Source organism: Rutilus rutilus (genome assembly GCF_951802725.1).
Source record: "Rutilus rutilus genome assembly, chromosome: 16".
In the NCBI taxonomy this organism is placed as follows: Eukaryota; Metazoa; Chordata; class Actinopteri; order Cypriniformes; family Leuciscidae; genus Rutilus; species Rutilus rutilus.
This window is the reverse complement of record NC_140224.1, coordinates 24,356,108-24,381,356: the sequence shown is the minus strand read 5'-3', so window position 1 is coordinate 24,381,356 and position 25,249 is coordinate 24,356,108. Positions and strand designations below refer to the sequence as shown.

The 25,249-nt window shown below is 37.0% G+C and overlaps 1 protein-coding gene across 1 annotated transcript; it reads right to left on the bottom strand.

The window, feature by feature from the left end:
• Window positions 1-17,091, bottom strand: glud1b (glutamate dehydrogenase 1b). The gene is made up of 13 exons (XM_084434898.1): window positions 16,463-17,091; window positions 11,704-11,784; window positions 11,465-11,520; window positions 10,856-10,919; window positions 9,871-9,965; window positions 5,682-5,861; window positions 3,872-4,009; window positions 3,627-3,764; window positions 3,451-3,531; window positions 3,243-3,366; window positions 1,860-1,951; window positions 1,398-1,460; window positions 1-1,067 (listed from the first exon to the last, which is right to left on the bottom strand). The coding sequence occupies exons 1-13, from the start codon at window positions 16,857-16,859 to the stop codon at window positions 948-950; spliced, it is 1,629 nt and encodes a 542-aa protein (XP_084291024.1). The 5' UTR covers window positions 16,860-17,091; the 3' UTR covers window positions 1-947.
• Window positions 17,092-25,249: the final 8,158 nt, after the last annotated feature.

Sequence of the window (25,249 nt, the reverse complement as noted above, 5' to 3'; positions counted from 1 at the left end):
TATATGACAGTTGTTTTATTCTCAACAAAAAAGGCAATATAAATTTCCAAAACAGAGTTCCAGATATGGGTGCAGATAAGCTTGGTGAGCAACTTCCCGCTCTCCTCTGAGTGCAAGTGCCTCGGGCCCTCTAGGTTTAACATTAGCCGCATGCTAATAACTATCTGATCTCTAAAAGTTATGGGGAATGAACTGCCTCGGGTACAAAAAAAGTCTGTATCTAAATGTACTGCACATTGTTAGCTAGAACTTCATTATATCTCTAGGCCAAAACATTGAGATGAGGCTAAACATGGCTGGGTTTCCCCTCTGTGTGATGCATTACATGAATTATAGTGACAAAGAAAATGTCTCTGAGTATAAAACTCCTGCTCACAGGTGTAAGGCATCTTTAACACTCTTCTTATTCTACTGAAGCAATAACCATGTATAAATGGTTCGCAACACCGAACAATAAGAATAAAGTAGATAAAACCTACCGCAACATGACAGAGAACAAAAAAAACGCACCATGTTGAAGTGATATTTTGAGGAGAGAGGAAGCCAGGGCCAATATGACAACTCAACAGACATTTAAAAACAGCTGCATTTGAAGAGGATCACGTTAGTTTACCACAGATCAGTACAAAAAAACAGGGACAAAATAAACAAGTTACAACAAGAAACACTTGAGAAACCTGATTATCGGTGCCAGTTTGTTTTGAGACCACATCATATTCAGCAAAGCAGTGAAACTTGCAGCCTCAGAACAGAATAAACCACTTTATAGCTCTCAAACTCTTGAGGACAGAGATTTTGAGATATGACAGTGTGATTGTGTTATAATAGAGGAGAAGGGGGGGTTAGGGCTGAAGTAAATTCTCATATGTTAAAAGGGTTGTGGAGGGGGAAATCGAGAGGTTTATGGATGTTTTTGTCTTCTTTTTGCAAAGGGAATTGTGTGTCATTTATGTAAAGGTCAGGCCAGCCTCATTGTACACCTTGAAGACCTTCTCGATGGCATTGACGTAAGCTGCCGTCCTCAAATCCAAGCCCAGGTTGTACTTGTTTGCCGTGCGCATAATTTGCTGCAAAGGAAAATATTACTTCATGAATACAGGTTTGCATCAATAAATATTAACAACATCTGTGCAATGGGCGAGGTGGCTTTCTTTGCACGGTGATCATATCACACAATACAAAAATGGGCCTGAAGCGAGGGCTGAACATTTCGAAAAATATTTTAACCATTTCATGGCAACACAAAGCTGTTATGAAGCAGCTGAGGGGGAGTTAAGGGCGGTTCCTGCTCTACCTGTTGTCGTTTTACAGGCAGTATAATTGAGTGGGTCTATGGGCGTCAGCTTCAGCATGCATTACGGCCTTCAAAACTATTCAATGACATAAAAATAGCTTACCCTGGCCGACCTCTCCATGGTGTAGGCAAGACCAGAGTGCACAATGTCCTTCTCAGAGGCTCCCTGTGTCAAACACAAACACATCACATCAATGCACAAACTTGACATGAGGGTTAAGAATTGGTGGTCCTAAACAGAACTCTAAGGCTTTGTTCACAAGGTACATAAATCAATTGAAGTTGTTTTTGTTTGTTTTGTTCAGACAGTGAAGTCAATATCTGGTATAATTGAAATCAGCTACCGTGGTGCTTAGGTGATAACTAATTATTGTGATGCACAAGTCAGTCTACTCCACTGAGGCCCACTGTCGTCGTCGTCATCATATATATATGTTTTTTTGATGTTTTTTTTTTTTTGCTGCTACCACAATTCACTAAATGGATTTGAAATGGTTATGCTAATAAATAAAGATAACTAAATAATAACACAAGGCAAAGAATGTAAATCTTTATGGACACTCACAGCTACGCGGGCCTGGAAATCAGCAGTAGGGACAATTGGGATGGGGCCGCCCTGCTTTCCAAACTTCCTTTCAAGACTCTCTTGCACAGACACTGGAAGAAAGAACCAAAAATAAACAGGTTGATCATTTATTCAAATTCCCTTCAGCAGAGGTCGATAAAAGCACAATTTAAGGGTGCAAATTGTCACCATCAATTACTGAGCATACATTTGAATTGTTTAAAAAATATATATATATTATTTTAAAGTTGGCTTTTGTGCTAGACTGATTTTTCTTAAAAGGGACCACAAATCAAGTCACATTTATTTATGATAATTTACTTGTATCTTTATTTAATTATAATTTATTTATGAAATCAGTACCATCACACTGTAATGTTAGCCAACTTTACCTTCAGTCACACTGACACATTTCTTCAAAAGCAAACAATTTACTGAGTTAATAAATCTGACTCAAAATGAGTCAAGAACTAGAGATCCTCTGAACTTGTGTATGCATGACTGCTGGTGCGAAAAGTAAGTTAATGCTGAACTTTAGGATTGATTATTGTGAATGAAAATCATTTGTATGTCACGACTGTTACGTCTGTTTTTATATTGTTTGTCAACAAAATTTTTAAACACTATGTTTTATATATATATATATATATATATATATATATAATAAAATGTTACTAAATCTTACTTGCAGATCAATACATATTTATATACATCCACACATCCAACTTGATAATTCCTTATAATTCATGATGTCAGACCCAGCAACCCTGGGTATTTTAAGCAGTAGGATTATATAAAATATATAATATTAAATGATTAAATATCAATCAGTACTTTTTACTTTTAATACTTAAGTACATAAAAAATCTAAATGATTGAAAATTGAAAATGATTACTTTATACTTTTATTAATTTTATGAGTCACCCTTGTTCAATCCAGGTCGCCCTTGCAAAAGAGGTTCTTAATCTCAATGGGATTCTCCTGGTTAAATAAAGGTTTAAATGAGTGCATCTGTACTTTTACTCAATTTGTGTACTTCGCCCACCACTGGGCATATAGACCAGTACATATAGAACACAATAGCAGGGATGGTGCAAAAGGTACTGTAGGAAACCGTGTCATGCAGTTCTGTCTGCATGCCAAGAAAAAGTGCCAAAAGGGAGGGAGTGATAAAAGGAGAGAATCACAAAGGAAAAACAAGAACATGACCAAGAGTGTTGCAGAGAACATTCTGAAGAGATCAAGATGCATGTTGGGCTTTGAATACTGTCTCCGATGCATTCATGATGCAAGTTCAGTGCTATTGATTCACGCTGCTACTCATTGAGTGACTGAGGCCGATAGGACGCTGTAGTGCTGTTGGAGGAAGTTTAAACACATACTCAGCAGGTGGTAGTTGGAGTCCCTCTCGTACTTGAAGGTCAGGCGACCATAGCTGACATGGTTCAGGTTTTTCAGCCACTCAAAGTAGGAGACTGTGACACCTCCAGCGTTCAGGTACATGTCCTGTACATCAAGAAATCAATTATTCCCATTTCCATTTTCCTGAAGCACGTCAAAATTTGAGAAAATACAACAAAGTTCTCTTACTGGAATGACCATGATGTTCCTCTCTACGAAAATCTTGTCAGCATCTGGTGTAGTGGGACCATTAGCACCCTCAGCAATAATCTGAATTCATAAAAAGATGACAATTATAGTATGTTCAACAAGGGTGAAGGGCATTTAAACATAAGCTCAACTGGATGATGCTATTGAAGTCAGACCTTAGCTTTGATATTGTGAGCGTTCTTCCTGGTCAGCTGTTTCTCTCCAGCTGCTGGGATGAGGATATCACACTGAGCTTCCAGAATGTTTCCCTCATACGGCTGAGAGTTGGGGAAGCCCACAATGGTACCATGTTGCTAAAGAAAAAGCACAAACATATTCAAAAACCAGTTCAAGTACAGAAGGAAGGGCAAATTCTCATTAGAGTTTCAGAAAAGCAATTGTAAAAGGACCCTTAACTGACCAGTTTGTATTCCTCCAGCTCTTTGGGGTCCATGCCGTTGGGGTTCCAGATGCTGCCGTCGATCTCAGCAATTCCCACACATTTGGCACCATAACGGTGGAGGTAACGCATGGAATGCAGACCAACATTACCGAAACCCTGCATGACAGGATAAGAAACTAGGTGAACTTGTGATTAAAACACAATCCTGAGAACAGTTTTTGTTGTGTGTGGAAGTGGCGCCCCCGTGTGGTTTGATTCAGCAAAGGCTAGCTCTAGCATTGGCTCTAAAATAGGGTGGTGCAGGGATGATGTCAAAACCCGGAAGACTAATTCACCACTGCTTCCCTCATGATTTTCCTATGTTTTATAATGGTTTTTCAATTGATGAGTAAATTAAGGTCTGTGGTGAACTTGATGATACTTGAATGTTTTGCTATATAACGTATACTAAACACTCATATTGAAAACGCACATTTTCAACCAGAGGGCCTAAAGATGACTAAAAAGTATTTAAATTAATCAATTAGATTTGAGTTCATTTTAAAATATTATTAATAAATTAAAATGCTGAAAAACATGTAAAACCAAGATGTAAACTAAAAATTATTTCATTTAATGTTGTAGTAAAAACGAATAAAAAAATATATATATTTTTTTATTTATATGAATATTTTGCAGAACCACTTTTCCAAATGTTTGTCTTTGCAAGATTTTCACCACATTAAAGGGTATTTCTGGCAAGTTGTCATGTGCATGTTGAAAAGGGAAATGCATATGGCTGCTCACACTACAAAAGGACAAACGGGAAGCAGTCATTCCAACTCAGTGCAACAGAATTATGTAATCAACTCCACTCCCGAGGCTTTGTTTCATACTAATGACTGGGCTATCTCTTCTCTACACTGCTCTAAATCCATAACACGTGACAGCATCTTCTCGTCTTTGCTACACATGCCAGTAAATCTTTAAAAAGAAAATGTAATTTCGTGAGACAGTAATCCCAGAGCAACAGCTGATGAGAATCCCCCCCCTACAGTCTGGGCTGCACAGATTGATTTTAGGAGTTTCCACCACATTGTGGCTAAGACTAAACAATTCATCAGAACCCAAAGACTGCGACAAAACCCCTTTCAGCTTTATTTGTAAGACTAAATCTTAATCCTATAGAAAGTCAACAGATTTCACAGCTGTAAAGGAGAGCAGTGATTTGCTGTGGGATTCTTATTTCACATGACTGAGATGTACTACATGCTGACATATGACTGACTCTTCCCTTTTTGTGTCAGCAAAACTGATATTTAGCATATTATGCAGTTATTTCAGCCCAAAATGAAACCATGTTCTGTAAACATTTTCTCACCTTCGTGTTGTTCCAAAACTGGAATAACTTTCTTACAGGTACGTGCTAAATGTAGAAGGTTTGTATAATGTTAACAATGCTTTTTCCATAAAATGAAAACACATTTTGACCAGTGGCAGTCATGTTCCAAAAATAACAAAAAGTAGTCCATATGACTTGTGCACAATTTTAAAAGGCTTCTGAAGTCATTGGATAGCTTTATGTAACAAGCATTTTGTGACGTCAACCTTTTTTTTGGAGCTTGACAGTTCCTGGTCACAATAAGCTTTCACTGTATGAAAAAGAGCAGTGTGAACATTCTGCTAAACATCTCTATTTGATAGAGATTTTACTTGTATCACTGCACCACTGAAGTTTTATCGTATAGAAAAACTATAGACTAACTATTTCAAATATAGTAAGAAAACTAGTTAAAGTTAAGTTGATGCTGTCAGTTTAACCTCTTCAAATGGTCCTCTATGCACGTACCTGAATAATGAAGGTTTTGTCTGCAAATCCAGGGGTCAGGCCCAGTTTGCTCATGTAGGAGGCTTCATTGATGAAGTTCTCAATGCCATGGAAGACTCCACGACCAGTGGCTGAGATTCTGCCATGGATGCCACCCTGGCTGATGGGTTTACCCGTCACACAGGCGTGGGCATTGATATCCTACAGAAACAGAATTAGGCAAAATTATTAGTGTATTATGCTTTCTACCACAGCTACACACACATTTCAAGAGAGAGATAGAGAGATAGAGAGATAGAGAGATAGAAAAATGTTGCCTTGGTATATAGTTTGCCAGTGTATAACGTATACATTAATGCTGAACCATTTATGGACCTGAATGTAAAACATTCAGTTGCAGTATTAAAAAAAAAAAAAAACCCAGTTTTGATTAAAAAAAAAAAAAAAAGAAAAAAGTTCTTGGTTCTCAACTCAACATTTCAGACAACAGTGGTTGTCTGTTCCTTATCTAAAAACACAAGCACCAGTCAGGGCTGTTCAGTGGTTAGGACGAGGACAACATGTGATGCATCGACAACTAGAGTTCTTGCATTGATGTGAAGGGGTCACATACTGTCGTAAGGGTACGTGAGAGGGGTCGCACACCAAACGCAGCTTGCAAGCTTCCCCAAGGGCATCTACTGTAGACCTATTTGTCATTGAATGAGGAAACGGCAACGAGATAGAAGACCTGTGCTCTACTCACAGATGACGCACAACAGCGACCCGGGCAGAGATTACTGCTGGGGACGGACAACAACATACAACAACCTAATTACCCTCCAAACAAGTGTACACACATTAAAAAAACAAACATATTCCATCAAGATGATTTGCATGTCTGAGTCAAAGCTTATTCAACGTTTCCCTCGACTGCCACTGTGCACAAATGTGCTGAGACTGCAGTATTATTGAAGATCAATTATTGCCCTTTATAAACTTAACTACGGTATACTCCAGTCCACTGATACCATCAATCATTTACTGTTCCCTTGCAGACAGAGCTTCCCTTGTGTTTGAAACACATCAGCTTTGGACAAAGCAGCATTCACTATACCTTTTTTAGTTAGTCAGTAATGGTTCGTACTGGATATTTTCATTGGTCATGCTCATTTCCCCCATTTTTACATTTTAGACCAGTGTTGTTTAGGGGCCATTTACACGACACCGTTTTGAACTAAAAACAGAAAACTTTTTATGCATTTTGGCCGTTCATTTAAGTGACAACAGTGTTTTGGGGGCCTGAAAATGCAATGAATAAAACAATTTTTTAAAGGGTTTCAAAGTGCAAGTTGACAATACAGTTATCATCGCTGTGTAAACTACAAAAACGTGAATTTGTGAAACCGGTGACGTCATGCGCATGCATACAACGTGTTCAGTACATAGACTGTAAAAAAAAGACGGACAGCACATCTCTGCTTCCTTCCACTGTAGAAAAATGACAGCCAAAATATCCCAGTATTGGTCGTTGCCGATTACGTCATTTGGAGCCAGAGTCTGTGCAGACTCAATCGCATGCATAGCTGTCAATCATGATGTTACACCCCTTTTTATAGCATCAAATAACTAACTAAAACCAAGCTTAATGGGACAAAAAACACCTGAACATACATCTGCGTGATAAGAACTACCTAAAATGACAAAATCAATCTTTGCAAAAAAAATTATATTTGAAGTGTAATAGGGTATATGTCGAACGTCGCATTACGAAACCGGAAAACAGAACGCATCGCTTCCGGTTCAGGTCTTTTGTATGTGCTTCTTGCATTTTTTTACTGTTTTACTCAAGATAACTTAAAAGGAGCGAGCAAAGATGATCATAACCAATGTCCCTCGCATGTGAAGATCGATATTTAAAAGTAAAAAAAAATAAAAATCTTCACACTAATGTTTAGATATTTAAATAGAATAAAACGCCAATAACAAAGTGAGATAGGTAGGTTAGCTGATTACCTTACAATTCCATAGATATCGGCGTCAGTTCATACGGCTGTTAACACTCTCTATGACAAGCGGATGCGATGAGACCAGGTTTCCGGTTTCGTCATGCGACGTTCGACATATACCCTATTGGATTTATTAATTTGGCTCGCATCCCATTCGATTACATGGAGAAGGCGGGGTTTATGACCGATACTGCAGCCAGCCGCCAGGGGGCCATTGAAATGCTTTGGCTTCACTTTTCAGGACTTGTTTTCAGGACTTTCAGGCACAGTAGGCTCTAAGCACGATTGCTTCCGCGTTTTGTCTCAGCCCGACCAGTTACATCCGGTGCTGCGTCGGAAGCCGTTTTTGCATTCGGTGGAGATAATGGCAAATTACACTCGCTGTTTACAAGAACTTCCAGCGGTTACCGTGAATGATGTTAACAATATTGTGAGGCAGTTAGCTGTCACACCTAAGATTAAGAAAGAGAAAGGCTTTAAATGATATATTTCGAGTTACATCGACAACTTTGAGGGTGAGTAATCTCTCATATCATGCGAAATCCGACTAGCGAATCGGTTTCTAAAATCGTTGTCTACGTTTCTGAGAAAATAAATTTTATGAAGGTTTCGCCGCTAGTACACTTCGCTATAGAACACGCTATGCGGAAGTAAAGACGCTGGCTGAGATTCTAAGGGAAATACGTCAGCAGCGTTCGTGCATAGAGCGTGTTGGTTCAATATATAGGCATGTAGTTTTTATTTACAAAGTGACATCGCCAACTACTGGCCTGGCATGCATAAAACCAAAAATTATAAATGTTGCCTTGGCAACAAACTTCTAAATATATAATAAATTATAAATAAAAAATAAATAAATAGAAATCAAAGCTAAATAGAAATATAAAAAACTTAAATTAAAATGAAAACTGAAAATATAAAATAAAAGCTCATTTGAAATAAATACTGGTTTATAAATTATACTAAAATAAAATAGATTGATTTGTTTTTGTCATCTAATGCTCACTTAAAAGTGTATCTTTAAACATGCTATTTAAGAACACTGTACAAAGTAATCTCAAAATGAATATTCATTTTTCATACTATACATTAATATCTAAATATACTTGTAGCACTTAAAACAACTGATTTTAATCTTTAGTCTTTTATTTTGAATTTTTTTATTGTATAGATATTTTATCAAATTTACTTGCCACTTTTTGTTATGAGCCATAATGTGGAAATAACTGTTGGTCATAATTTTGTTATAACATACTTTTATAAAAACTGATTTTATTAAGATATAGACAGGGTCTCAAATATTTGTCTGTGCTTGTAGCACATCTCATCAAATATTAAGGCTACAGAAAATGTAATGTTACATAAAATGCTGTATTCTTAAGTCAAGTTGTTTCTAGGGTGCCATTGTGCTTTGATGTGACTGGACTCTTGCCTTCTTCAGCCTGACTTGGCAAAAATCTTGAATCCAAATACCCTTTCCATGTCTTTTCAGGATTAGTAAAGCTGGATATTGTTTAACATAGTCATCATTACCCTCCCATTTAAAAGTATAAAAAAGAACAAGATGTGACCATTCTTTTGTTGCCATAGTGATAGTGCTAGCACTGCATTAGGGGATGATGTAACTATAATAAGAGCCCTCTAGGAGAAATAACCCTGACCACAAGCATCATAGCAAACACAGAGACTAAGAGACTGAGAGAAAATCTGTACGATGTGGCCATTTCATGGTAATCTACAGCCTCTTTCTGCTTCAGGCATCTTCATACTCCAACTGAACAAGCTGTCATCCAGAATCATATCACAAGAAGGAAAAACACTCCAAAATATGCACATATATAATAAGAAAGCAAACTGGTTGCTATTGTCCGTGCAAATAAAGCTGCGACTTATCCATTTATTAGGGCACTAGGGTAAACATTGCACAGGCTGTCATATAGATAGCATAACACTATCAAAGACAGACAAACAAAGGGTGTAAGGTTCCTGATAAAGCTACGAAAAGATGAAAGATTAACTTCTTATAGAAGATCTCTGCTGACTATTGTTTTTGTACTTATTGCTCAAATACCCATTATGGGATATGCTTTTTAACATTTCACTTTTGTTTAAAGAGGCTAGGCATTAATCTACAAGTGATAGCACGGTAAAAACCTCAGAGTTTTATGTGTATCATGGTTAATAATTTAATAAGGTGTTAGAAGAGATGGGCAGTTGCTTACAGTGTGGGCAATAGTGTTAGCATAGGTGTCAGCGATCCAGGACATCTCCCTCTCACCGGTGCTCATGTCAGGGGCGGGTACGTCAATGCCAGGTCCTAAATGGAAAGAATAAGGAAGGAAGAGAGGAAAGAGATTGTCAGCTTTTGCGCCAGCCATCATGAACCATGCTAAATGTACTTAAATATGAAAGCTTGATTGTTTGCACATCTCAGGGGAAAATACTTTAGGATGCAATGCAACAAATGATCTGAGTAGGCAGCTTGTGTTGTTTTATTGGAGAGCTGGAGTTTCAGTTCCTGCTCTGATGTCGAGAGCGTACCGCCCTTCCCCCCACAACAGTGCCAGTTGCTTTGGCCAGGGAAAACAGGAAGGCATCCAGATAAACAGCTACGCGAACAACCTAACACCCAGAATTCATTTCCAAAAACAGCTCCAGAGGGGGCAGGGAAGCACACAGCGGGGCTTATTTTTGACAGCACCATGGTACTGAAGCTCTTCCGGGTTAAAAGTGCAGGGAAGCACAGTTAATAACTCGATGAGGATTTCCTGATATCCCCAGATTTGTTGCAAAGCAGTGATATCACAAAAGGTATCTTACAGTGCGCAAGTGATTGTCACAAACATATACACTGTGTTACAGTATAATTCAGTTTAGGGAAAATGCATCTACTAAGACCATAAACAGACCTATACTTTAAGTGTTGTACTGTTATATTCATATCAATGTTAATATTTAAACAGTTTGGGGTCTGTCTTTAAAAAAAAAAAAAGAAGTTTATTGTGTGCACCAACGCTGGATGTGCATCAATTTACAGTAAAAAGTAAGATTTTACAATATGCAATATTGTAATACACTTACTTACTCCAGTCTTCAGTCACATGATCCTTTGGAAATCATTCTAATATGCTGATTTGGTGCTCAAGAAACATTTCTTATTACTATCAATGTTAAAAACAGTTGTGCTGCCTAATGAATCAAACTCACCAATGAATCCCTTTTTGGCCAGCTCAATAGTGAATCTTCTTGTGATTTTCTCCAACTCATTATCCTGAACAGCACAAAACAAAAAATCTATATGTAAATCAAAAAGTGCTTCTCTGCATCAATCAATCATGCAATGCTATTTTTTACCCTCTCTTATAACTTATGACAGCCATAAAAGCCAAAAACTGCTGCATTTCAAGCTAAAGGTCTTAGTGTTAAAATCGGTCAACTGATTGATCAAACAAATGAAAAAAAAAAAAAAAAAAAAAGCAATATCATTGCAAGTTCACCTATGGAAATAAGTAGTAACAGGGTAAAAGGAAACACTTTCACTCACTTTAGCAGTAAGGTTAAGATAGAAAATAAACATAACAAAGAGAAGATCTAGATATGCATGTTGAAGCATCTTTATATTGTGGACTCCATTATTCAAGACTTCATCCAATCAGGGAACAAGGCCCATTTAAAAGAGAAAGGAGGACTGATGGCATGAAATGTGTTTCCACTTCATCAAGCACATGAAAAAGGCAAACACAGCCCACTGACACGATGAAGAGTTATTTCTGGAGTCTGTGTGCTCAGAGTCTATACATGTGTGCTGGTACTTACAGAGTAATTCCTGGGGTTGATTTTCACTCCAGCTTTTGCTCCGCCAAATGGCACATCTAGAAGAAGATAAATTATGTGTAACTTATGAGTCTTTAGATTTTCTGAACAAATATAACAACAGCTTTTTAAAAACAATCTATCTGAGTGTAGGAGAGAGATCTAAAGCACAATTCAGCAATATACCAAGTGGAAAAATTCACCCAAAGATGTTGAGGGGAAACAAACCCTGCAAAGCTTACCAACAACAGCACACTTGTATGTCATCAAAGAGGCCAAAGCTTTAACCTCATCCACGGACACATCCATGCTGTATCGGATACCTGAAAGAGAAAAGCAAAAGGACCCATGAAACTGGACTTAATCACAGCCATTACAAAGAGTCAATTGGTTACGAAAAGATCTTTCCTCTACCGACTAATGTGGATCAAACACCAAGAACACACACAATGGGCTTAAACAAACAGACGCTCTGTAGCTATACAGACTCTTGGCTGGTGTTGCTAGCTGTGTCTTCATGCTGAATTGACTGAAGATAAACAGAACAGGATACGACAAGATGTCGTCAGACTTTGCGTATAATTAGACAAGAAAACATATGTAAGACGTTACATTTCAATTTCAAACAATGCAGTTTAGAAATAAACCAAGTTCTGAGACTTTTACGTGGATCCACCAGTTTAAGGACATAGCAGGTCAACTTTTTCCAGCTATGCAGCTAAAATTCCAGCTCAACGTCTGTGCTCTGGTCACGCTCCATTAGGACAGGTGCTACCATCACTTCCTTCTATTGGCCTTATGTTGGTTTCCTAAATCTAGCAACAGCACGGGTGCGACCTCAGAGGACACAGAGACTGTCTTAAATAAAGCATACTGCTACACATTCATATGCTATTTTAAATGACAAACCATGTGTCCTATTTCGTAACAATGAATTTATAAATGTGTTAATAGTTGAACAGCAATGAATGTATCAGGTTTGCAATTAAAAACACATTTAAATGCAATCACATCTAGTGTTGCACGGAAATCCAGTCATTCCTATATGAATGCGTGCAGTCAGGAGTTTAACATGAGGGCAAAAAAGTTTCCGGCGCAGATTACGCTCATTTTCAAGTTGTTCACGCGAATTCACCGCGCTGACATGCAGAAAGCTGCTTGGTTTGAAAGTGACATGACAATGGACCCGTTTTTGCATGTGACCACACTTGAATAATGCACATTATGCAAGATTAAAAATACACTATAAAATTAAACAAAATATTAGAAGAAACAACACCACTAGGATTCCATTGGACCATTACATTTCCATTCATTCATGACTGCGGGATAAGGATTGCATGAATATTCACTACAAAAAATATATATAATGAAATAATAATACTTTTAGAATTAACCTTGTATTTCCAGGTTGTAAAAATATCTAAATATACACCAGATAAAAAGGAAACATGGAACATAACAAATGGAAGTACATGATATTCTGTCTGACCTAGAGAAGTAAAGGGTATCTGAATGTCATGTGTGTTGGGGGAGTCATGTGTATTTGTGAGTATGTGTGTGTGCTGGGGGAGTCATGTGTATTTGTGAGTATGTGTGCATGTGTGTGTGTGTGTAGGCTGTACTGACTTGGGCTACATCAAGAATCTTGACTGATTGTGTGAAAGAGTGTGTGTCTCTTGCCCACACTGCCACACGCCCCGGCAGACGTATCAATCCCATTTTACGATTAACATAAATTACACTGACATTCTGCAAAAGCAGTAGAAAATGAGACTGGGAATTATTTAATGATATTTAATGACTGATTTGGTCACAACGTTTCTGTAAATGCAGACGAGGATGCCTGGCCCAAACGAGCCAAATTATGTGCTCTAATGTTTAATCGTATTTAATTTCATAATACTAGTGAGAAACCTGCCAACACACAGGCCAATAGATATGGAACTAAACCACTGAACATGACGTTTTATTGCTGAAAAAAAAATCAATAAGAAAATCAGCCCCTCTAGGCGTCGTTTTGTCTGCATCTAAAAGCTCACCTGCTGAACAGATGTGTTTTTTCCGGCTATAGCTGAAATGGTCTACACACAGAGGGGAGGGGGAAATGGTGTAAGAGCTGGCAGGGGCTCTTAAATGGAGGAATGACTCAGCACTGATCACCTACTGCATCCAACGGATGAGAAAAATAAAAAACACAGGAGACCTTTCCAGAATCTCCTTCAACTCCACTTATCAAGCCAAATGTGCTTTATCATAACCAGGATGTGCACTTTCTGCACAAGTGTGACTCACGGCATCCTTTTTTTTTCCCATTACACTTGCATATAAAGGATATGCGGCCAAAAAGTTTCTGCTGATCTAGTGATTCTGATATTCACGTGCACGACTTTGGCTGATGAAACTGATGTTGAAATGCACAGAGCCATTAGCTGACGGTGTGTTCTGGCTGAATTGCTCTTGTACTTTGTAATGTGTACCTAATCTTGTCTATTACATACAGATAATGTCAGTCACAGCACTTTTGTCAGTGATTTGAGCCAACAAGATCAAGAGTCTGCATCACATGAATGATTAAAAGTGCTGCAACTGATGTCAAACGTTTTGATAACTTACGAACATTTGCACATTTTAACTACAAACCACCTGAATATGCAAAATGGTTGACAAGCAAGCGAGTGTTTCTGATTGGCTGGTTCAGATTCATCCAAGACACTTTGTGTCGGCCTAGCTTTAAATGGGGAACCTTTCACTAAATGCAATATTTGCTAGGGCTATTTTATGCATGAAATTAAAAAATGTAATACATTTGCTAGCCGGCATTGGGAAGAGATACATCAAAAAAGGTTGTTGTGCGGAGATGATTATTAGCACTGGTTTTATCAGGATCACAGCGATGGTGTTCATTAAAATCGTGATGGAACGAGATATAGCCTATATATGGTTTTATATGCATTGTTTGTTGTTTGGATTTTGGGATGTGGGCGTGCACTCAAAAATGGAGGATGTGCACTCAAAAATGTGCAACTTTCCTGCACGTTACCAGAAAAAAGTCTGTAATTTTCACTGGAAGGTCCAGTTATGACTAGTGCTGTCAAATCGATTAATCGTGATTAATCGCATCTAACATAAAAGTATTTTTATACAAGTAGCCTACTATTCTTTAAGTACTATTTCTTTAATAGTTCTTTAAGTACTATTATTAAAAAGGAAATCAGTATCTTTCACATTGAGAAGCTGTGGCCTTCAAGATTAAGGATTATTATGGACTCACTACAAGACACAGATAAACAAGTGAAAAGAGAGAACAACGCTTAGCTTCCACACACTGCAGAAGATTTCTAGGTCAAACAGACCCTATACTCTTTCATAATTGTATAATGTTGCATGACTGCAGTCACATTAATATCCCTTAACTTATATGCATTAACATGAGAACAAATACTGGTGAGTTAGATGTCTCCAAGCAAACACTATACACTATAGAGTAGTCCTATCATACAGATGACGGGTCAGAGCGCCTGAACCCTACCCCATAACCACCCTTACAACCCTCTCTCACGATACGTCACCTCACAAATCACCCACAATGCAGTGCCATGATGACATTCCCCCCCTCCCACTCTGCACAGCCTAAATCTCTTGATTGACCACTGCTCCTCAACATCTGCTGTTAAGAATGAATGTGATTCTGTGGGCCTCAACGTGATTTACAATGTGCCTCGCTATGGACGTAAACCCCTTCTATTAGAGTATGCATGTCTGTAAATCACAGAAAGCAAACGGGTACAATCACATCTTATGCTTTTGTTTGGACAGAATATAGATTCCATTAAACCTCCAACTTATCAGCTAGCACCAAGGTAAATGTTTATTAACCTAACATGAATGAACCTAACTGAATGACATCATGAATGATCCTTTGTGTCATGAAAACACACAGTTGATTTGAAACAACTTGTTTCCTTTGTTTGGCAAGAGGGTAAAATCAGTTGCAAGTTTGTATAAACAGAAGAAACTGGGCTGTTCACATTAATAACCTACAGTATAAACGTGTCAAGCCGGCAGCATATTCTGAGGGCAAACAGAAACTGCAGATATTAAAACAAAAAAAAGTTACAAAACAAGGCAAACAAGGAACACTAAAGCCTGATAGTCTTGCTATAGGGCCATATAATTTCCCCATGCTATTTCATCTGGAATGTGAAGTTTGATAAAAAAAATTATTGGCTAATACACATAGAAACATAAAGGTCTTCACTCATTTTTCTATCAGCAACAAAATCTCAAATTTTCACACATGTGAAATTTTAAAAATAAAGAAAAAAATCGATTATTACTGTAAAGTAAAATATAATATTTGATGTAATAGTAATAATAAAGTTGCACATTAACGAATTATCATTATTATTATTATTATTATTATTAAGAAAATCACAAGCAAGAGTGCTGTTGAACTGAATATCAGGCTGTGATTCATATGGCCATAGAGGTCTTCTGCGAAACTTTTATGAAGTGAAAGACTTTGTTTAATGTAATGTAATTTTTTTTTTTTTTTTTTTTTTTGGGGATTATAGAGTCTACGGTCATTCTCTGTATTGAAGCACTTTATGTTATGTTTGTAAACTAAAAGTTATTTTCGTTTTCATTTCATCCGTTCCGTTATTTAAAATTCCAGTTATTTAAAAATCCTAAGTTCCTGTCTACACTGTGTCTGGCTTCAGCCCCCAGGTAATACACCTGTGCAGGAGCACGCTGATTTATTACTGACAGGGGGACCAGTCAAATCTAGCCAAATATTTCAAACCGTGCAAACATTTTAAAAAAGAAAGAAAGAAAAATAGAAAAGGTTTGCAAGTCATTACGCCAACCACTATCAGCATGAATGTAGGCCTCCTTGCAACTGCAAACTGCTGGGAAACCTTGTTGCGCAAAACACATGGCAAGCAAACCGATCTGTTATGCCTTATTAGTGCACGATATAAAACAAATATCTCTTACCTCCCTTGCAGGGAGTTCTGTGCTGGCTGTGTTGTGCCCGGTAACCCTCGATAACCTCCCATTCTCCGTTGTCTCTCTTGATGGGGAAGGACACGCTCAGGACGTGGTTGCAGGGCTTGATGATCTTGAGGATCCCCCGCACACGGTGTCTCTTCTGCTCCGGCGTCTCCCGGGTCTTCAGGTCCTCCACCAGCTTGTTTTCGACGATAGCAGCGCCGCGATCGAAGAAGCCCTCCACCATCCTGAAGAAGTTCGGGTCATCTTCCTTGTCAGCGGCATCGCTGTAGTGACGCACCCTCAGCAAAGACGAGGAAGCCGGCAGAGCGGACTCGACGCATCCCGAGGCCAGAGCGTTTCCCGCTCCGCGAGTCAGCAACTCCCCAAAATACCGGTACATGGCGACAAGGGGCTTTGAAAGTTACGGTACAATGGAGAAAGAAGAAATTAAAGGATGGTGGGTTATCGACGAGGTGAAAAAGGGAAACGAAAATGGGGGTAAATGAACGAGACGACAGAAGCTCCTGAGCCTGCCTCGTCCAGTGTCAAAGTGACAGCGCTCATGCCGTCTCGCGCTTTAAAAGGCAGCGGCGTGTTTAGAGGAGTCGCGCGAGCAGACGGAAGGTCACTGCGTGTCAGGGAGGAGGAGGAAACGCACGCGCTACTTTTAAAACTCTTATTCTTTCAGATAAATTTTAATTTAATCTGATTAATTAATTTATGATATTATTATAAGTATTGCTATTATTTAACCTCGCTTAAAACATAAAAAAAAAAACTTCATACATGTTTTCAAAATGACTTTTCATTTAGAAACATTAATAATGCACATTAATAATTTTTGTATGAATTGCAAATTTGCAATGGCAAAGAGTTCAATTATTTTGTTTAAAACCTTAATAGATTCAGAAATTACAAAAAAAAAAAAAAGTTACAAAGTAAAAATAAATGTGCATGTTATAATCCTGAGGTAAAATGGTCAAAATAAAATAAAAATATGCAGATAAAATCAGCTACAATACTATTGGTGATATGTTGATGTTTTCGCAAGAAACTCTTAATCCATTGAAATGTTCATTATCATTATTATTATTACATTTAAATTACTTACAAAAGTCCATATTGGTTAAAAACAGTCTCACCAATTATAGCACACATTGTTTTGTCATACACACAAATTTATAAAACTTGCACACATTATTATGTTATTTGTTAAAAAAACGAAATCTGTTTTATACAGTAGCAAAGCCACAAAGCAAATCATAGTCCTTCCAGTTTCTCCCTGGAACCTGTCTTCTGTCCACCAGTCTCAAGGTCATTACTAAATTAATGAGTTCCTGCTGTGGTTTTCAAAATCAAACAACTGAAGATGAATATGGTCAATAAAGTTGATTAAATCTTTAACAGAAAGATTTTTTATGACACACTCTAATAAACCAAGTAGGCATTTACTTCCTGTCCTGTTGATCATCTGATAGGCTTGCTTTAAAGGGATAGTGCACTCAAAAAGAAAATTCAGTCATCATTTACTCACCCTCACATTGTTCCAAACCTGTATGAGTTTCTTTCTTATGTTGAAGACAAAAGACGATTTTTTTGAAGAATGTTAGTAACCAGTTGACAGTAGACATTGACTTCCATAGTTTTTTTTCTTTCTTTTTTTCTTACTATGGAAGTCAATGGCTGCCGTCAACTGTTTGATTACCAACATAAAATATCTTCTTTTGTATTCAACAGAAGAAAGAAAGTCATACAGGTTTGGAACAACTTGAGGGTGAGAAAGTAATGACAAAATTTAGAATATTTTGGTGCACTATCCCTTTAAATTCAGGCCTCTCCTCCAAGCCCCTATTTACCAGCTGAAGCAGCAAGACCACTTTTGACAGGAAACATGTTAAAAACCAAAACTGCTGTAGGTTTTTCTATCCAGCCAACTGCTGATTGATTTCTGTTTTTCACTATTCATTCATCTTATCTAAAGAAACTGAATTATATCACTATGCACTCAGATCGTCTTTAGCCACACAGTGGCCTACCTACAATGGACAATATGGGGGAAGCGTTTTGCTAATATTGAATTCACAACAGTCTAACCTTTACACTGAGCTCACATTACCCCAATGGACTCTGCACAGAAGATAAGATTACGATTGATCCCCATGGAACTTGGTACAAATTGGCCCCAAGTCTGGTTAAGAAAATAAGCAAATATTAACTATAAGCTTTAGAAGGAGTATTTGCTGATTATTTGTCATCCATGGAACCTGATACAAATTGTTAAGAAAATCAGCAAATAGCTTTAGAAGGAGTATTTGTCATCCAAGAAAAGCACAGATTGGCTAGTATCTTGGATAGTGTGTGTAGCCAGTATGTGAGAAATCAATCCCATCATTCAGCAAAAAATAGCTCTGTTCATTTGTATGTCTTCCCATGAAAGTTTGATTGTTTCTCAATGCATCTGTTTTGTTCTTCACTGGCTTAAAATCAACCAAATTGTTTTGGTACAGTAAGACAAAACTCTACATTAGAAGCTCTGAGGACAATATGGAAACCTTGATAGTTTATAATGTTTCAGTTTTCTCATCATGCTAATTTGTAAAGTTCATTGTGCTTACAACCTATACTATTCGTATTGACCGAAGGGTCAGTGTATCATGTTTTATGCTACACCATTGCCACAATGATGAGTAGGCCTATCTATTGTCAAGGGATAGTTGAAGTCTCTCACCAGAGTCAAACAGGATAAGAGAAGATAACAGAGAGAGAAAGAGATGTTAGGCAATTTTCAGTACTCTCATTCACAGCTAGTATCTGTTGAGTGGTGAAGAGTTGTAAAGATATGGTCGGAAGAACTAAAAGCCAATGCAGTGATATAATAATGTTGTGCTCAGTGACAGTGATGCCATATAGATAACAGCTGTTGCTTATTTTCTAACCAAATTAATACAAAAACACAATGGAATTATAATTATTATTGCCTGAAGGATTTATAAAAACGCATATAATATATATTTTTTAATTTAATATATTTATTATTAAAAAAATAATCGTATTGTTTTAATAACACATCAAATGAAAATATATTTATAAATAATATAAAAAAAATCACCAGTAAATAAATCAATAAATAATAGCCTACAGTAACAAAAGTGGCAACAATAACACACACACAAAAAAATCTAATATATTTTGCTGTTGCATTAATCTTAACCTTTGATTAAGATGTTCATTTTACATCACTTTTTAATAACCTATTATGATACAGATTATTGTAATGGCAAATGTAATAGGGTACTGTTTAAGAGTAATATGTGATTTAATCAGCATGTTGATGATAGAATAATTTACTAGGGCCGGAGTAAAGGAAATGATTTGTGTTTTGGTCTGTTCTGTCTCACCCCCCTTACATGGTTCCTCTTCACACAAGACTGACATGCAATCATTTATCATGGTCGTGTTTCAAAGGGCAAGCGCTTGGCCATTATTGGCTCACACACCGACAACACCCTCTGTGTGATTGGATAAATGGGGAGGAGGGTGCGTTGAGGGCGGGGAGAGGTTGTAAATGAACTGTGCTTTTATGTGTTGTTCCAAGAATGGCTTCCCCTTTACATTGAAAAGAATGTGCAGCATTGCATTGTGTAGCATTTCTTCTTTCGGGTTTTGGGAATTTGTTACGTTTTCATGCGAGTACACAATGCCCCAATGACACCCCAACTCCACCATTCAGTTAAAGGGACAGTTCACCCAAATTTTGTCATTACTTACTCACCCTCAAGTTGTTCCAAACCTGTATAATTTTATTTCTTCTGTTGAATCCAAGAGAAGATATTTTAAAGAATGTTGATAACCACCAGACAGTTGACGACGGCACCCATTGACTTCCATAGTAGGAAAAAAATAAAAATACTATGGAAGTCAATGGGTGCCGTCAACTGCCTGGTTACCAACATTCTTTAAAATAATTATCTTCTTTTGTGTTGAAGAAATAAACTCATACAGGTTTGGGACAACATGTTTCCACACTTGCTTTTAATTTCTGATGAATGAATATTAGGTCATGAAGAAAACTGAAAAAAATCATTCTAAAATAGGCTATTACTGAATATTCCAGGTTTTAAGTATAGCCATACGGGATGCTCACTATATGAGTAATGCTGTTCTAAAAGACCTGTCTTAGAAAGCATGAGGTTTGTGTGCACTAAATAAAAGGGAGGGTGTCCTGGGTGGATTCTGTCATCCAGTAGACATATGTTTGTCTCTCTGGCCTGTTTGCAGAGTTATTGGGTTGCGGTTATACAGTGGAAAGTGCTCCAATAGTGACATCCCTTGGCCAAACTGAGTACTTGTTAAAATGCACTCTGAGCCAATAACATCCTGTAAATATGGCCAGGATAAAAGGAGTAGAACATTATGATGTGCAGCAGAATGCTATTTTAGACTATATGACTATATATGCATCATTGTATTTGCTCAAGAGGTTATATTTTATATGTTTTATAAAATAAAATAAAAAAATATATATATATTTTTTTTCTTCTTCAGAATGACATTTTGGAATGTGAAAAGCAACAGGCCTACATTTTGCTAATATGTGTTTTATTAGGAAAATATACAATTTTATAAATGACTGTAAATTGTACGTTTTGTTCTTGTTGCATTGAATAAAATCTTTTCACAAACTATCATCAACACAGTCTCGAGTTACATTGATTTTAAGGTTTAGGCTACCTTACAAAAATGTTAATAAGTTGTTTTTATTCTATATACAGTCCATGACATTTTGTTGCTATGCAATAAAAAATACGACCCATAATGCTGATCTGGTGAACAAAATGTTTTTCGTCGTTGAAGTTCCTGAGGAGTTTTGACACTTATTACCACAGTCGAGCTTGCATGTTTTATACGAACATTTCTAGAAAACAAAACAATTGAAGTTTTCCTGCACAGGTCCAAGCTGAGGTGACAATTTGACATCATTATCAAACATTATTTTGATATCAGGAAATTCGAACATGGCGTTTTGCTGTAATTGCCACTAGATGGAAGCCAAACGTCAAAAATGAATCATTGACTGTTGAACACCAGGAAAAGAAACACTGTGCTAAACTATCTTGAGATTATGTGTATTTCATGTGAATGTTTTCATGTATAATTTCCCTTCATTCAGGTTCATTCAAATTTCCCCTCGCTCATTCGCTTTATAATTTTACAACCTCTTAAACCAGTTCACATTATATTATATGCTGCCTGTAACTATGCTGAACTGATCATTATTCTGATTAAAAATAAACATTTTGATATTTTTTGCATTTCCACAAATGTCATGTCCTGGAGTTTTGAATGGTGTTTTACATGACTAGGCTACATGCAGAGGCGACAGTAGAGGTTTCGTGATGAACACACATCTAGACAGCCACACAGAAGTGTGTGAATATGAGAAAGTCAAGAGGTAAAGTGTCGAACAAGTTCCCACGAGAAAGCTCCAGTCGTGTGCCTTACAGCCGGAAATGGTGGTTATTGTGGTTTGAGTTTTTGCATAAAGTTCAATGCATCTGCCTGGCGGACACGAGTCACTGGTCTCGAATCAGTCACTATGTCAGCAACAGAGAATGTCGAATGCAATGTTTGCAATGTAGCTGAATAACAGTTCTACGTCGTCTCGCTCCTGTTTTACAAATCACAGCTGAAATCTTACGCTTCATCGTCTCTGGTATTCAGGCAGAAGCTGCATGAAGGTCGCCGTCAGGTTAAGTTGCTACAAAACGGAAAAACACCCTGTTGCACCTTGAGAACTATGACCAACGGCAGACTAACGTTAATTCCCCCATCTATCCACCAAACTAACATTTAAAAAAAAAAAAAAAAAAAAAAGCCTCACAAAATGGTGCACTCTGAATACCCCGGAAACATAACTCAAACATATTTATTTAGATTATTGCTCTGTGGAAATCATACTGTCCAAAAGGTCATTGTGTTACAGCATAACGCATGATGATCATACTATTAAATAATAAATCATAACCAAACTATTGTCCTCACAACAAACCGAACAGCAAGAAGCACTCTTACGCAAGCGAACAATGGTTATTTCATTATTTTCCAATAATGTTAAACATAAGCTAACTCAACTTGAGAAACTATAATAAACATGAAGATGATTTATATTAACATCCTACGTGGCTATTCTTATCCTTATTTCTAATAGGTCTAATTTAAATGTAACTGTTAGATGTACATTTTATTGCATAGGCCTAATTCTGAGTGACTACAGTTCTTGATTGTGGCATTACTCTAATGATCTATTGACTCTTCCTTATTTGTGTTTCCCTTCTCCATGGAAAATAATGGTCTGCCACTAAGACCCTGCACATTATGGGAGGCTCTTAAAGAGGCCTGTAATCCCATTGGGAATAAGGCTGCTTGGTTTCCATCCGAATCTTTCATGAGAAAACGCAATTTATATGCATAGCAAAAATAAACAAGTTTGACAAGTTTAGTCCATCAGTCTCACTTCTGTTATTTTATTTATGCTCTCAGATACAAGTTTTATGTGGGCAAGAGGTGCTTTAACAAATCAACACATGAAAATAAAGTTAAAAAATAACTATCCTTGATGCAATGTTTAATAATTAATTTGAAACCTTTACTGTTATAGAGCACAAAATGTACCTGTACTCTACAAAATGTAGATAAAAATGTGTGTTACTATATATTTATTTACTCATTGCAAATAAATAACCAAAGAAATCCATAAGGTAAGATGCATGGTTAAATATTAGGGTGAAATGATAAAAAAAGAAGCTAATTTAATATTTAATTGCAGGCAAAGTTATGCTGTTTTTGAAAGACTTATATAAATATAAAGGATTTGCCTGGTTTACCCAGATTATTTTGATTAATGGCTAGAAAGATTTCCAGGAACCGCATGGAACTAGTTACATAATATTTAAGTTTGACCCCAATAGTAACAGATTGCATCAGTGAAGTGATTTAGGTTACGAAACATCTATTGTCACACTGGAACAATTACTGGATACATATTGCTGACTTCATATGGGCAATATTAAACAAAATCACTCACTTTTAACCTCATCACATTGTGGAAACTTCCTCTCTGAAAGTGTGCCAGTGTTCTTGCAATCAGATTGTATCTTGCCTTAAAAATTATGATAATATTTCCATTCTTTTAAATCTTTTCTTTCTCAGATAGACATAAACACAATGCCTTTTATTGTGGTTGTAGCATGGACGCACAAAGCCATCCTTGAAAAACAACATCTCAATAGTCACAAAATTGTATGATATTTCAATTCTTCTCTTTTTTGTTTCTCAGCTACAAATGAACACTATTCTTTGATTTCTAATAATAACCCTTATCTTATGTGAGTGTAGCATACCTATAGAAACTCTCATGCATCCAGTTCCACACATCCAAATCCATACAAGCCAGTCTGTTTATTCTGAATTGTGTGACATCCAGGCTGCAGCCTTTCAACATCATGATGCTGATACCTTTCTAAAGTAGTCAGCATCAAATGTAAGGATCTTACACATCTTACTCTCATCTCTTACTTAAATTATCCCGCTGAATTCCCACCTGCGCTCTTAAAACTAGGTGTTCCAAAAGGGGGTTTTCACAGTGATGCCACAGAAGAACCATTTTATTGTGTGAAAAACATTTTTATAATCCGAACACATTAATAATCTGAAGATACTGTTTCCACTATAAAGAACCTTTTGTGCAATGGGAAGATTCCGTGGATGTTAAAGGTACTTCATGGAACCATATGGCGCCAATAAAGAACCATTATTTTAAAGAGTGTGTCCTTGATCCACACACATGAACACCTATCAATTTCATGCAGCCTGTATATTTTTGTTTTATCAATTCTCTCAGGTTTCCTCGACTCCCAGAAGCAGTTGATAGGAAGTGTGTGCCTGTTCAGTGTTTAAATATTTATCCCTTATATGGTCATTTGTGTATTTTGGCGCTACACATTTGTTTGCGGCCAACAGTATCATGGTCTTGTGGGATACAGAGGCCTGGATCGGAATGTTCCTGTAGCATAATTGTTATGTCATTAAAAACAAGTTAATTTTCTGTATCTCCTGCCATTTCTTTTGGTTTGCTTGAACATTCTTAAACTCCCATAAGTAAGGGTGATTAATCATATGCATAAGGTGCAATGATAATGTCAATTTGCTGTTAATTCTTTTACATTTATACATATAGTAAATATTGCTGCATAATATTACGCTGCATAAAGGTCTGATAAACATCAATTTATTACACTTTCCCCCAATATACTTTCAAATCACTAATTTAATACTATAGTTACTCATACTGTATCTATATGAGGCTCACTGACCAGGGTGTCATTTCACCAAAGCATCGTAAGCCTATAGATATTAGCATTATGAATTCATCAACCATCGTAATCATTGGCCTCTACGATCAACTTAGCTCACAATACTTTTGAGTTTCACGCAGCCCAGGTCCATAATCCAGCTCTGAATGCAGATGTTCTTTGTATGAACGTGTGTGTGAGTGTGTGTGTGTGTGTGTGGTCAGTCAGTGGAAGTCTATAAGAACAGAACTGCAGTAGTGGGTAGATTGAGCAGATACTGTATCTCTCAAAATGTATATAAATAAAAGCCATACAATAATAACAATAGAACTTGGCAAACTAGGAGATTATTGAAACAATAAAGCAAAGTGATAAACATATTTTTAGTAATCAAATTAGGTATCATTTGAAAGCTTAAACACTCCAATTTCATCCTGTA